Here is a 16,011-nt window from a genome sequence, read left to right as displayed (position 1 = left end):
TGTGATGAATTTTAAATTTTTCGGAACGATTTACAGTGGGAAAACTGAGGATTCACTATCACTTTTGGGTTAGATTAGTTATCATAATTCCAAAAGAAATATTTTGTAGCTTTTTTTTTTTTTTTTTTTTTTTTTAACACTATAAGTATATCGTCGAACTCTTCGGAGATTTATATACATAGGAAAAGACGTGAGAATGAAGTTAATTTGGATCACTGAGTTACTTTGTTACTATTAAGTTCGTCGAAGAAAAATACTCATCGTAGCCTGCTATCTTTTCCAAACAATTACATGCATGTTAATCATATTGGAGGCGTTAAACACATAGGGTTAACACAAACACATTTATAACAGATTCATACAATTTTATCAGTATTACAGAATATGGCATCTTATTAAAGAAGAAAATAAAGATCGAGACCGTTTCGAAAATTATCGAAGATAGGCATGTTATTTGCTGAGAAACTCTACTCAATTATATATATCTATAACTCACACTCGAATAAATCAACAAAGTATTCTTATATATATATATTTTCAAGATATATTCATCTATTCATCTATTCATCATTCCTTCCGCGTGCATAATACAACTCTGTATTACAAGTTATAGTCAATCATTTTGACTCCTTTATATCTTTAAACATATATCAGTATATATATATATATAGATATAGATATATATCCCGACAAAACACCGAAATAAATAACATTGTTCAATAAGAGGCCTATCCTAAAGTACAGTACATTCCAAAAGAAAAGGAAAAAAAAAACTCAAATTTAATAGCAGGTTGGTAAAGTAATCCCAAGTCGAATTTAGTTATTTTGGAACCTAATGAATAAAATGATGAAGATATTTCATCCTAGCACAGTTAACATAGTATCTCAGGAAAAATAATCGATATACCTTGTGTTACCTAAAATTCACATCACTGCAAAATTATAAACTTTGGGCCCACAATACTAAACTATTGAATTCATCTCCGAATTATGTTATTTTAAACTATGAACCATTGGATTCTAAGTGAGACCTACCATTTTATGAAATTAAAAAAACAGGTGACTCGTTGCAGAAGGGAGACACGTTTTAAGAAGGAAAAATAAAAAGAATATTTAGCTTCTACCAAAACAGGCAGATTAAGAGATCATCGTTCCGGATACAAGACAACTAGTACAAGGAAATCCAAAAGATGAAACCGAAAATTAAAGTTATTTATCACTGTCCTTCGAACATACACAAGGAGCACCTGATCCCACGAGCTAACACTCTGCATGGTCAGTGGAACAACAACAAAAAGATATTTCCCTGAAAGTTACTAACATTTAAAGTAAGATTTTAAAAAAATTCGAAATATAAATTTTCTTATAAAAAGTTTTTAATATTTTGTAAAGAGGAGGGGGGAAGGTAAATAAAAAAATCATAGAAGGAAGATAGGAAACGATGAAAAAAAAAAAAACGAAAGAAATGAGTTCAATAGATAAATAACCACTGGTATACCACTGCCAGGTAAGCTGGATCTACAAAAACGACAAGCGTCGATTTCAAGGCCGAAACATAACTCTTTACCGAAACGGGGCGGGCTTAAAATAGCGCTAAGCTCATAAGTCCCCTGATAAGAAGGTAAGCGAGTCTGTGCCCTGATTAATACGTTTATAGGGAGAAAATGGTCCCTATAAATATATCAATACTCACCGTAATCCGGCCAAACCATCAGGGTTTCTCCGAATCTCTCGGCCAACGTAGTAGGAATCTGCCTTTAGAAATTTCTAACACTAAAACAAATTATCCAACGCCCCAACAGCAGAAAAAAAAAAAAATCAGTAAAGACTCGAAGAAGGGTTCCTCAAAGAAGAAAGCAATGTGTACACTACGCAGTTGGGCAGCCGAAACTAAGAAAAGTAAAAAAAAATAATTTTGTGCTAGTAATTACTATGAACCAATCATTACTAGCCACATCCCAATTCGCAGAGTCGTGACTCTCTGAACGCCGTCCAATTTTTACATTCATTATAGTGAAATAAAGAAATTTCAAAATGTGGGGGGAGGGGGACAAAGGCGTTTGGGACGAAATCAACGAAGAAAAAAATATTTGGAAGAACTATTAGACGTCACGTAATGTTTCGTATGAACTGGGTGACTAGCAGTATATAAAAATAACAAAATAATGCGGAAAATTTAATTGTAAAATTCACCAAAGCAAATCTATACATAAGTTGTAACCTTGTACTCCAACTCTCACGCGTCATGTGTTCACTTAAACCATCTTGTACATCAGAACACGGATATGTATCCATGCAACCGCATGTGCTATGCCTAACTCAACCAACCTTTATATGCTAAGAAAAGAACCACTGTAATCGCACCAGAAAGCTATCTCGATTTGCAATATTAATAACTAAATTGTTTCAATAAACTCAGAAATGTGATACTAAGCGTTAGCGTTGATTCGATTAAAAAAAATATACGGTATTTATGGTCAGAATTGGTACTCGAAATGTATACTGCCCATTAATCTTACTACTCATTTCACTAAGTAAGTTTAGCAACACAGGGCGACGGTCATACTGTTTTAGCTATATTCCACACATTCTATCACATGTATACAAGCAACCTTTAAATAAAAGAAAATTACCACAAAGGTCTCTACAAGTCGATTTTACTACGGCGACTTTATTCTCAAAAAACAATTGAGGAGGACGATACTTGAGTCCACCGTTGTACCTAGTATACCTTAGAGGTAAACACCTCGAGACACCGGAAAGTAAACAAACCATATTTGGGTTTGTTAGCACCCTTGGGCTATAGTATCAACTACTCTACTTCGAAAAGGTTACTGTTTATGGTCTTCATATAATATATTAATCTCTTAGTTTTTGTAAAAACAATTTCCTAACGGACGAGGTAAATTAGAAAACCTAATTCAAGTAACAGTTATGCCGAAACGTCTAGTTGCTATATTAAACCTGCACTTATTGAGTAACCTAAACACTTGAAACTCTCCTAATTATATTTTAAGTACCTAACTTCCATCTTCTATACGCATGAACGAAAAAATATAAATTAGGATATGTATTTCTTCCATATAATCTAAATATCAACACTAACACTTCGACTCAAAATAGTAAATACATTTGAAAACTGCAACAATATATGTTACGAGATCAGCTCGATATAACTTTCTGTTTACACCACGGAATTAGCATCACCTAGTCAACGCAAGACCAAAAGTTTAAAATTTCGATTTTAAAACAAACTAAAATATTTAAACCAATAAGACTTACAAGATAAATCAATCTAATGTTCTGCTAGGTATATATATTCCTTGTATTCCTGTTAATTACCAAATATTCGAGAAAAATGAAAAAAATGAGTGTTTGTAAGATTACATTTTACCTTAACTTCGCTGCATGGCTTTTGTAAATAAATAACGAATACGACTCGCGCTGCTGTACTACTAATAATTCTAGGTAGGTGGCGCTCGAAATTATTCTTGTGCTTTCTACTTGTTACGTGTAGGTTGACTTTAAACGGACCATAGCCAGGCGTATTGGTTTAGTAATTTGTATTTATTAATATCACTATTGCTTATAAATGAGCAATATAAAGAATAAAGAAACAAAATAAATCTCCCACATTCGGAGATGAACGATTTTTTTTTTTTTTTAAATAGCAGATCGTAATACACTTCTGTCTCTGTATTCGCAAGTCAACAAAACACATTCTCATCACATACACTGAACATACAACACAAGGTTACATGCAATTTATCATACATATACATATCACTTAAAATATACACGATACATGAACTGTGGGAACTTAACTAGTTTACGTTAATTAATGAAATATCTAGCTACAAACCTGTATTTAGAAGATTATAGTTTCATTTCGTAATGTCAGCTTTCGTGGGGGAGGGACGGCAAAGGTGTTTGATTTACATCGTTATTACCTAGATGAAAAATTTCTACTCTTTCCAGGCCCTTCCTGAGTAAAAGGAATCCTTCAGAGGCTAACTCGAATTTCTTTCAACCCATCCTGACGAACAGGAGCGATCGTTGTTAAATTAATGCTGCATAACGAAAATGAAAATTCTCAATCTGAAAACACTCTCTACCGCCATAATCCTAACACACAAACTCTAATAATTAACTACATGAATTTTACCCTCAATGCAGGCTACGTTAAATTGGAAAATTTAGCTTTCTGATGAGACTTCGAAAATTAAAAACAAAATCACTACTATCGAAGAAATCTCCGTTGTCACTTTAATATTGTAGTACTAAACACTGTCAACTTATATCACTGGCCACTTAGCTTCCCTTTCTCAACTAATATGGCGGTCCGACTACAATTGATAATTTCCAAGAGAAAATTTATAGCTCCTGTTTCGCATTTTGCAATATTAACAGTTATTTCCCTCGTTTCACTACTATAGATCGTCACTGTTTAATTAATTCTCACTAATAGACGTTACCTTTTATTTTGTAATAGTCCTCATCACCGTCGTGTATCAATAACATCCCTCATTGGATCGCAGCCATGAAGAAGAATGATAACTAGCGCCAACTAGCTACTCAAAATCGAACAAAAATAGTTAAAACCGGATATCTCACTTTTGCTAAGATGTAGGTATATGCTCAAGGGTGAGGGGTAAGCTGAAAGATATTTAGTATACTAGATTGGCAGAAATTCTGAAAAATTGGAAATAATACTCCTTTGCAAAAGTGAGGAAAAAAAGGTGCTATAGTTTCGGTTAGCAAAAGAGATAGAAGAAGAAAAATTGTCATCTCATTGCCAACATTTATTTCTTCTCAATAAAACTAATAAGAAATAATGTTGTGCGTAAGAACGAATACTTTAAAAGTTTATACAGGGTGATTTCTTGATTCCGAGTGGTAATAGCAATGAAAATAAATGAAGTATAAAAATTTCAGACGATTGTAATCTTCTGGTTACAATAGGTGAATATTTGTTTTCTATCTTTTAAATACAATACAACTTTGTATATAAAAATTAAGAAATAATAAATTTCGTCTGCGACCTGAGTGATTTCGAAAGGATTGATCCATATATGTATGATGTGGAATTAATAGACTTATCCCCTATATGAGTCGAGTCAAGAGAGAGAACTAACTTCACGCATATTTGTGGATTTGTTTGTATTCGAACTTATTTGTTATTTATTCAGTTTTATATATAGATCCAAAGCTAGTATGAACTGAATATAGCGGGATGAAATTACACATGTTCGTGAAAATTTAAGAGCACCCCGTTTTACTATTTTGATTATAAATTTCTTACGAATTTACACGTAAAGTTATGTTGTATATAAATAAAATTAATTCATACACAACCCTCAAAAGAAACAGACACAATGACTATATACAAATGTGAAACAATACATATATATTTACCCTTGATTTTCCTCCGTTTCCATTATCTGAAGATCAGTCAATCCTTGCTCGATTTTCTGTCTTGATTCCTTAATAACTTTTAGCTCTTCCTGTGTCTTTACCACAATTTCCTGGAACTTTTCCTTTTCCATTATCAACTGATTTTCCTTTTCTTCAAAGGCTGCTTTCTGTCTCTGAAGTGTTGACATTAGACGAGTATGTGTCCGAGAACTATCGATGCCAGAATCATCCTAGAAAGAAACTATTTGTTATTCAGAAAACAATAATAATATAAAACTAGGTGAAATTTTGAGAATTTTAAAATGTACGTACATACAATGAAAAACATGTTTATAATAACAAAATCAACTCGAGCTGCATATTTCAGATATCGACATAAGCTCTAAATATGCTTTAAGAAAGCACTGTTTAAAAATTGTTGTTACGAACATTTGTTTTTATTTTGAAACTACACTGACCATCATTAAACACGAAATACCAAGAAGAAGACATTGTAGGAAGTCCAATCTTGCAGAATACGTCCCCAGTGCATGGAAGGATACACAATTCATTAGCAAGACAGTGCCGTGAAGCAATTCAGGTTCTGGATATGCCATCTAGGACAGGAAGCGGAGGCCGGCCAAAGAACCACAGTTCAGTGGTGGACGAAGGCTGGTGTGACGTAAGTGTGTGCATAGGGTAAAAGATGCCTTATTGTTGAATGTAACAGTCCTTCCAGCAGGTTTCGACGTTTAGTCTCGGATGAATACTGGTGTAACGCAAATGTAGTTTATCATTCCATGTGGTACCCGTATTGAACGGAATGCGACGACAGTGTAGCACATATGGGCTCGATGGCCCCACGAAGATGCTCATCACAATACGTCAGATCCCAACGACTACGCTAAACCACTGGTCACGAGGAGAGATCGCTTGTGCGTACAGCTCTGACAGCCAAATTTCGCACATCAGCACAAGCATTGGAGGCTTGTACAGCGGACAGTGTTCCACGAACAGTTCTGCGTCGTCTGGCACAGCAAGGCATATAGGCGGCAAGGCGTGACTGCACAACGTAAGTATGGGAGACTACAATGGTGTCGCGCACGGAGACGAATGTCAAGATATCCTCTTTTCTGACAAATCCCGCTTCTATCTGCAGCATAATGATAGCCGCAATCGTACCTGGCGCTACCGTGACACTACACTGGGCAACATGACACCTGCATTTTGCACTCCCACGTCGGTCCCGCAATTGGATGTTATGCTGTGGGGTGATGATGGGTTCCGTGGATGTCTGTGCATTCTAGGACTTATGGACATTTGACCAGCCAACAGTACATCGGCGAAGTGTTGGACCCGATTGTGATTCCCTTATTGTAAGTACAACCGGCGAAAACATTCCAGCAGGATACAGCACACTCTCATGTTGCACGTACTGTCATACATTTCCTGAATGGACACTATATTCCTTTGCTTTCCGGCCGGCGCTTTCCTCCAATCTCTCGCAGACTGAACACGTCTGGTCAATGGCTTCACAACACCTCTCACACCTGCAAATTCCGCCAGCTACAGTTCATGATCTGTGACATCATGTTAAAGATGCATAGTTTGTCATATCCCAGAAGATTCAAGGGGTCATGCGTTCTGACCGTCCATGGTAGGCCTATCGACTAAATGAAATAAGCCTACGTCGAAAGAGTTTTTGTATATTCAAATCACGTCAAGAATTTAAAGAAAAATATTACGTAATGATCTTTTCAAAGCCACTCATCGTTTTTAGTAGAAGCCGTGTTCCAGTGGAGTGCGAGACTGAAGCCTCTCCCTAAATCTGGGCATCAGTAACCCAAAACAAGGTGAAGCTACGAGTTTTCTGTTTCGTGTTTTTTGTTTAAATTTTCATTGCAGTTTTCACTCATGAGGGTATCTGTATTTCTTGCTATTACTATTAATAAATTGTTCCCCCATGTATGAATTTGAGTATGAAAAAACGCAATCTCCGCAGGTTTGACAAGGGCCCTGTTTTATGCTTACCAACAGGTGGCAACCCTACTTGGAGGACTATTTTACCTGGACGATTGAGGTGGACAAGATCACGTCCTTGGTCTATTGTCACCTAAGTCTCCTCGCCTAACCACCTAAGATTTTTATGTATGGGAGTACATTCAAGAAAAATGCATGTTACATTTATGCCTGATTATCCTCAAAATTTGAGAAATCAAATTGTGGAAACTTTGATTTTAGTAGGGATCTGCTATCTGGTGTGTGGCATGAAAGAAATTACAGTTTTTGTGACTGCTCCGCTACAAACGTGTTCACGTTGAGTTAAAGCAACCTAGCGGACCACAGACCAACTTTCGGCTATCTTGTAACCAGTAATGTTGGGAATGGGTCAATCCATACGAAGTGGCCCAGAGCAGGTTGCTCGACCATCTCCGAAAATTATAAAAATTTGAGTGTGATGAACCTTGTGTATGAGAAGGTTAATAACACTATTCACGCTGTCGTATGTACAAGCGTTCCTGAGTGGCGGCCACCTTTGTTGTCGGTGGAGTGCCAATTTTTGCATTTGCAAGCATTACGAAAACTGCAGTTGCTCAGGATGTACGAATCAGACAATCATCAAACAAAAACGAATGTTTAGAGGAGAGACTGAGGTATACTGAGAACATATACTCTTGCTTCTAAATAAATATGCAGGGTTGCAAACCAATATATGATATCACCAGAAAAAGTACAGAAAATTACACTTTCAAAGGGGCTGTATGTTGGAATGGCATAAAGTGCGGCCTTAATAAGTTTTGTGCTGAATACTATTGCATGTAAAGAGTCTGCAAAAATATCCTCAATTATGATACTACTGGCACCGTATATCTATGGGGTTTGTGATTTTTATGTCATTTTTGGGACGTAATATCTTAGGAGGACAAAGTGCTAAAAATTGCTGCTTAGGCCACAAAGTAATTCTGCATGTGAATAAACTATTGCGAAAAAAAATCAGGACTGATATTACATGGAGAAAAAAGTAAGGATATGGTAAAAACGCGAAAAGCACGTATGTGACGATGCTCATAGCCCGGAAAATTCGAAATGTTCGTACATTTTTCATGCTAGATCTCAAAAATTATGCATGGTTCAGCAATTACGGCCGCTTTCATTTGCGTTCAGTTGTGCAACAGCTTGCGAGTGACGTTTATTCCCTCTTTTTACCTCATGATCATTGCCACGTCGATATGATGGAGAGGGTTAGCTCCCCCTTGCCCCCACAACACCCATCGTCTAACTGGACCGTGATATTAAGGCGCTCAATGTATCAGCAAAGTATTATTGAAATCCAATCCCAGTTACAGAAGTTAATGTGTTCACAAGGTTGCTTTACATCTATCTATCCTATATAACGCATGGGCAAATACGGTACTACCCTTCATACTCCGAACACTGGTAGGTAGGCGCTCTTTAATGAGACATTCTACAAGTCTGCACATTCTGTAATCCAGCATTGATCATGTCTCTCGCATTTTTTCAGGTAGATCCGTCGTTTGTTTCTCTTGATCACCAGGTCCCGCCACTGCCCTGCCCATAGTTTTTGTTCTCCATGTTTATCGTGACTAAGCTTTCATTGTAGTACAGTGATTCCTATTTTCTAGCGGGCTACATATCACGTTCACAGAATATTAGAACTGTGTACACACACAGTACTGTACTGTAAAATGTTCACGAACGCCAACACGAGTTTTTCAAGTCCTAAGAAAACTAATAGGATTACGCATAGAACTCTTACTACACAACAAGAACTAGAGATAATTAATGGTTTCAAAAAAGGCGAAACAAACTTCAAACTGTGTGATTTCAATATTGGTTCTACAAGAATTTGTTGTATAAAAACGATGAACTACTTTGTATAGTACGATATTTATATCGTCTACATACATTCAGAAAATGAAAATGAAATCTGAGTTTTACGTCCCACGGTACATACATTCAGAATATGCCAGAACATATAAATACATCTTCTAATCGTTTTCATTTTTATCTAGAGTGCTTTGTCTTATGACATTAGATTAATCTGGACATTAGATTAATTAAAACTACAGGGTGTTCAGAAAGTAATTATGCAGTTTATAACTTGCTGTATTTTATTTTCCATAAACCACTTTAAACAACTGAAATTAATTCGAAGCTAAACTTTAATGTCACGGAAGTTATAAGAGATGCTGGAAGTGATCCCCCTGCACTTGAAGACACAGTTGCATACGTTTCTGCATGTTCTTGAAGACGTTGCGCAGAACATCCGGAGTGATGTTCCGAATGTGACGTGTCAGTGCAGCTTGGAGTTTTTGTGTTGTGCGTATTGTAAATGCGGATCCTTGAAAAACGTTTTGTCAAGAATCCCCTCACCATTATCCTGCAGGAAGGACAGGAACCAGTTGCAAAAATTCACACGCACCGGGTGATCGGTGTCTCAGTTCATGCACGACCGAAATTTTGTACGGATATATGGACAGTAACTTCCGGAGAATCTTGTGAGCGGAACTTACGGACACGTGGGCCTGCTGAGCTAGTCGTCTAGCCGATTTCTTTAGACTGTGCAGCATCACGTCTTGCACCTCCACCACCTTCTCTGCGGATGTGGCTGTGGATGGCCTACCTGATTTTGGAGCATTATGAACGCTTTCGGTCTTTCGAAATTTGGTGATGAGGTTCCGTACAGCATTGCGGTTAGGCATCTTCACTCCTGGGAACTTTGCTGCAAATGCGGCTTCTACTGCTGAGGTAAACTTGTCTCCATTGCACATTATATTTAACACATACCCCACAAGAAACACTCTTTTTTCAATCGTCAGCATCATGACCTGGATCACAATGATGTCACATAAGACGTTGGTCTTCAATCAAATCGAATCTGTGAACAAATACAAATACCTGGTCAAATATGGTTCAAATATGTTACACAAAGGTAAAAGTTGTATTACTAATTGACAATCATATCACTCATCCCTTAGCACGCCACAACATGGCACTGCATAGTTACTTTCTGAACACCCGGTATATTGACATTAGATAATCCGGCAAAATCACTAATTTAGCACTAACGTGACCCCGAACGTGCGGGAATAAAGAGCGTCTAACGTATGTATTTTAAAATTTCGTGGACTTTTCTAATAAAATATACTTCACAATCTTCAATTATTATTATTATTAAGAGTAGTAGTAGTATTATTTAGAAAAAATTATACTAACTTCCATAGTAGCTTTTAATTCTGCATAATGTTCTGCCGCACGAGCTATTTCATCTGCTTTCAAATTTACAAGATTGCCAATAACTCCTGCTGTTAATCGACCCTGAAATAAAAGCAATAATCAAACTTAATATAATTCAAGTTGAAATGAAAGAGAAAGATAAACAGAGAGAGAAATTATGTTGTAGTTTTCAACTTGACTTCAAGTTTCCGTCAAAAATCTATTATATCTATTACAGGTGAGTAGCAATATGCATTAAAAGCATTATAATAACACGTACACATCTCCGTGTGTATGTATGAAATTCTTTCTGATATTTCCTTTCACGAAGAATGGAAAGTGTGGTGGAAGATATAAGGTCTGTCCGGAAAGTAATGTCACCAAGTCTACAAATATGAAAAAAATATTTATTTATATACTAATAATAATACCTGTACAATAAAATTATTCAAAATATTGTTCTCCTGCGTCGATATATCTTTGCCAGCGGGATTTCCAATCTGCGAAGACATCCTACAAAAGAATGTTCAGGAAATGCGTTTAAAGCCATTTCACAAACTGCTTTCACGTCGTCAATTGTTCTGTAACGACGTCCTTTCGGGAGGGATTTCAAGCGGGGAAACAAAAAGAAGTGCGTGAGCGCCAAGTCGGGACTGTAGGGTGACTGGGGCAGTGTTGCCATGTTAGATTTAGCAAGGTAGCTGGTCACAACGAAGGCAATGTAGGCGCACGCGTTGTCATGATGAATTTTCCAATCGCCGCTGATGTCTGGTCTGAGGCGCAGGATCCTTGCTCGCAGTCTTTTGAGGATTTCTACGTAAAGTTTAGAGTTAATGGTTGTTCCGGAAGGTACAAACTCACGGTGGAAGATCCCCTTGATGTCAAAAAACACAATGAGCATCATGGTCTTGATCTCTGATTTGCTCATTCGAGCCTTCCTGGGACAAGGGGACACCGAAGTGTGTTACTGGGCACTTTGCCTCTTTGTTTCGGGATCGTACTGGAATCAGCCGTGGTAACTGTCTGAAAAGTGAGGATCATTTTTACACATTCCCAAAAATCATCTTGACGAATTTTCACTCTCCGAGATTTTTGATCGTCGGTCAAAAGTCCTGAGACAAGTTTTGCGCACACTTCTCTCATGTGCAAATCCTTGGTCACAATCTCGATAGACGATAGTTTTTTAGTTTTTGGAATATTTAATACGTCAGTCATTTAACGAACACTCATTCAACGGTCTGTTTACAAAAGTTTTTTCACACGAGTGATATTTTCGTCGTTTAAGGAAGCTGACGGGCGTCGAGCGCAGGCTTAGTCGTCGACCTCTTCAGGACTTTCCAAAAACGCGTTGTACTATCTGTATACTTGCCTTTGTGATAAAGATTCATCCCCGACGGCCTGCTGAACCATTGAAAAAGTTTCCGCTGCAAACTTGCCGAGTTTCACACAAAATGTGATGCGTATCTTTGTTCCAGTGAGCGCTGCATCTTAACTTGTAAAACAGACGAAGCAGAGGTTTATGAAATCCTCTGTCCTTCACTTTCGAGAGCTCGGAGACAACTGACCAAGCAATCGCTAGGTAGCTGACTTACAACCATCGAAACCGGTGGATAGAGCATGCTGCAACATACAGTCGCTTCACAATAAAATGTACGACATTTCTTTCTGGACAGATCTTGTATATAAATACTAACAACGGAAGAACCTGCTAACACTGTTTAGAACAGCATCCCTATAGCTGCTGACCATGTTGACGGAATGCTCCTTATGACTATCACCAACTGAACCATCAGTAATCTCTGTTTTATCGATTATTTTTCTCTCGTCGACAAACTCGAAATATAATATCTAATTATATTACCTTACTTTTGATTTAAAATACCACAATTAAAGGTTGGTTCTGGTCTTCCTGCAGTAATGTTATAGCCCTCAACATTCTTTCTTTTTAAATTCTTATACCCCTTATATGACTTTCTTGAAGGGGTTTTGATAGGCCTGTTAGGGAACTTTCACTTTTTGCGTCTCTAATATGCAATAATACTTTCATTTTCTTATTGTTACCAATATAAATTTTATTATAATTACAGGTAACCTGGTAAACTGCTAGGCTGTGAAGTTTTTAGGAAAACGTTTTTCGATATTTATCGAAGAGTTTCCGGCTGCTTTGATACTATACGAATTAGAAATTTATTTTAATTCTCTAGCAGTAAGTACAGAGCTGTTATAAGGTCCTTACTGTAAAACATATCCTTTTAACTTTTTTAAAGAATGATATTGCAGTGAAATAAATGTTTAGGTCTTTATTGAGACTTACATTTTGTATCATCATTGATAGATATATCGCCGCCGTCATCGCCACACCTCCAGCTGGGCTCCGTTGACATCTATACATTCCTGCAACCTCCGGCGAATTCCGTGAATGCTATCTGTCTGTCGTTGTCAGAAATGTCATGGATTACTTCACTAATTTTAGCTTTCATGTTCTGCAAGTCCTTTGGTTTTTCCGCATATACTTGTGTCTTAAGGTGACCCCATAACCTAAAATCACAGGGTGGCAAATCGAGGTAGCTGGAGAGCCAAGGGGTGGGACCTCTGCGCCCAATCCATCTGCCAGGTAGCTCACGGTCAAGGTAGTCTCTGACGACTTGTGCAAAATTTCGCGGGCTTCGTCTTGCTGGTAGCGGATGTGATCTTTGATTCCCAGCCTAACAAATTCAGGCATCAGGAAATTTGTACGCATTTGAAGGTATGTCTTCCCTGTCACAGAAAAATGGGTTTATAAAGTAATCCACTGATACAGAATATCATACATTCACTTTCGGGCTGTCTCTTTCGTGCGCTTCATATTCATGAGGGTTTTCAGTTCCACAAACAAGCCAGTTGTGTCTCTTTACCCTCCTTGAAACATGAGAAGCTGCTTTATCTGAGAACATAACTGCAGAAGTTCCCTGTTCATCATCCAGTCGTTTCAGCATTACTTCACAACTCCAGTCTCGTGTCTTGATCTTTTTCTGTCAGTTCATGCCAAATTTAATCTTGTACGGTTTGGCTTTCAAATGTTTACGCATTACCTTGCGCGTTGTTGACTGAAAGATTCCCAATTCCAGTGACGGCCGCGGAATCGATTTTCTTGGACTTCTCTCGAGGCTGTTAGCCTTCGACCGTGTTTGGTTTCACTGGCGGCCGAACACTTCTTTGCATATTACAAACACTCTTGATAACCAGAAACGTGATCTGTCAACTCTTCGTACTCATGACATCAGGGGGTACTTTCTTGTACACTTGTTTGAAGTTATTTATTTTTTTCTTACATTCTTATTTTATTGCCAAGTTTCGACATTTATTAGCTACTTGCTCGACATACCTTCCTTGTATCCACTTTTCTTTTTCACTTGGATGACATATTCAAGTGTCTCCCAACACTTCTACGGATTTAAAGCTCTTTAAAAAAAAGTTTCGCAAAATTATCCTATTTCCAGAAGAGATGAGAAATGCACCACACATACACTGAACACCTGCAACAGATTTTCTGCACTTTCATATTAAGCTTATTATTGCCTCTATAAATGCAAGTGTCTACAAAACGTAAATAATTTCCTTTTTCAATCATCAATTCCCGAGTGGGTGTTAAAAGACAGATATCTCCGGCCAAGCTGACAGTGGTTTCTAATATCAATCGTTGTCAGTTCAGAATCCATTTATACACGTCAACGTCGAACTTCCAATTTAACTATTCATGTCTGTCATGACAATCAAGCATACTGTTTCATGTGACATGAAGCTATGGTTGATAGGGGTGCCAATAACACTGAGTGATGCTTAGATAAACATATCATAGGACTGGGCCCATCGATAAAACCTGATACTATGTAGGTATTCTGAACACGTGCAAGTAAAAACAAAAACAACCACATTTTCCTTATGTGTATGACAGCCGCCCTGAATTCACATTAAGAATCAATAGACTACGCCTTCTATGCTATACTTATGTGGAATGTGATGCTGATCACAGTAAAATTGACAGATGAAAACAATCAGAGAATGAATTGAACATCCTCCCACGTGGTTACAGCCGGTGCCAGACAGGAAAAATGAAAAATTTTCTTGTAACCAAAATGATAATAGAGGATTAGAAAAATATCTTTTCTGAAAAATCTAATAAAACTTATAACGAGGTACAAAAGTGGGGATAAATGAAACTGGAGTAAAATGTGTCATTATGGGAAGGAAAACCAAACGAAAATGTTTTGCAAGATTAATCTTGAAAATAGTTCACAGTTTGAGGTCTTCAGCTTTCTCCGAAGCAGTGTTGCCCGATTGAGCTACAAGTAGCGAATTGGGCGATCCTTTAAAAGCCCTCGCTGCCAAAATTTCAAATTGGGCAACACGCTTCTTTTTGGGCTACTTTTAAGAATGCGCTACTTTCTTATTTTCATATTTGAAATCACAAATTATTAGTTTTATATAATACAACAGAAGTTTTGTTTCTTGAGTATTCTATTCACAATGAATAATAGCTTTACTAAAACTATTTTGTTCGATACTAGTTTAATTCTTGTTTTAATACTTTTTAATTTCCAGATCTGACACCACCAGTAGATTTTTGTTGAGTTTGAAGTGTTGCAGTCCCAGTTAATGCCTGCAGTTGTACGAAACTGTGTAAATGTGAACACCGAAAACTTAATTGTGTTACTATATTGTTCATATCAATATAATGAGTAAGTGCAGTAATAATAGTAATAACTTACAAAATGCATGGCTCCCAGATAAATTTAGCAAATGAATTAAAGAAGTGAGTAATAACAGCGAAAAAGCATACTGCAAACGCTGTAAAGTGTATTTGAGAGCCAAAAAAACTGACTTATGCAAACACGACTCCTTCGAAATCAGGAAAGTCGTCTACTTTATACTATCACCGTCTGCCCAGTTCATTTTGCCCATGGAGTTTGCCCTAACACCACCGACCATAGTCTGAAACTGCAGTCGTCTCCTGACTGCTGCCAATCCGGACATCTGACATATTTCGAACTTCAGGTGTTTCCATTAAATCGATAAGTATACGTATGTGTATGTATATAATTGTGTACATGTATATGTATATAACTAACTAACTAACTCTATAGCCTATGGAACCCGGAGGTTCAATGGCGCGTTCACAAAAGCTCTCCACTGATTTCTATCCTTAGCTAACTGCATCCAGTTTCTACTTTGTATTCCAATCTCTGCGAGATCCATCTTAATATTGTCCTCCCATCTGCGCCTAGGCCTTCCTAATGGTCGTTTTCCGATTGGTCTTCCAGTCAAGACTTTGAAAGCGTTTCTACTTTCTTCCATTCTAGCTACATGACCCGCCCACCTAAGCCTCCTAAACTTGACGAC

At 37.3% G+C, this 16,011-nt stretch overlaps 1 protein-coding gene across 5 annotated transcripts in view; it reads right to left on the bottom strand.

The window, feature by feature from the left end:
- fidipidine (coiled-coil domain-containing protein 93) overlaps positions 1-16,011 on the bottom strand; it is a 327,823-nt gene that overhangs the window by 137,415 nt on the left and 174,397 nt on the right. For all 5 annotated transcript variants that reach the window (XM_081728605.1, XM_081728609.1, XM_081728608.1 and 2 more), the window contains 2 exons: positions 10,633-10,734; positions 5,416-5,645 (listed from right to left, as the gene is read on the bottom strand). In XM_081728605.1, coding sequence (XP_081584731.1) covers positions 5,416-5,645; positions 10,633-10,734 — 332 coding nt within the window. The remainder of the gene's footprint in view (positions 1-5,415; positions 5,646-10,632; positions 10,735-16,011) is intronic.

The sequence above is a fragment of the Thermobia domestica genome, chromosome 10 (genome assembly GCF_964235325.1).
Source record: "Thermobia domestica chromosome 10, izTheDome1.hap1.1, whole genome shotgun sequence".
NCBI classification, from domain to species: Eukaryota; Metazoa; Arthropoda; class Insecta; order Zygentoma; family Lepismatidae; genus Thermobia; species Thermobia domestica.
This window is presented reverse-complemented; position numbering and strand designations above follow the sequence as displayed.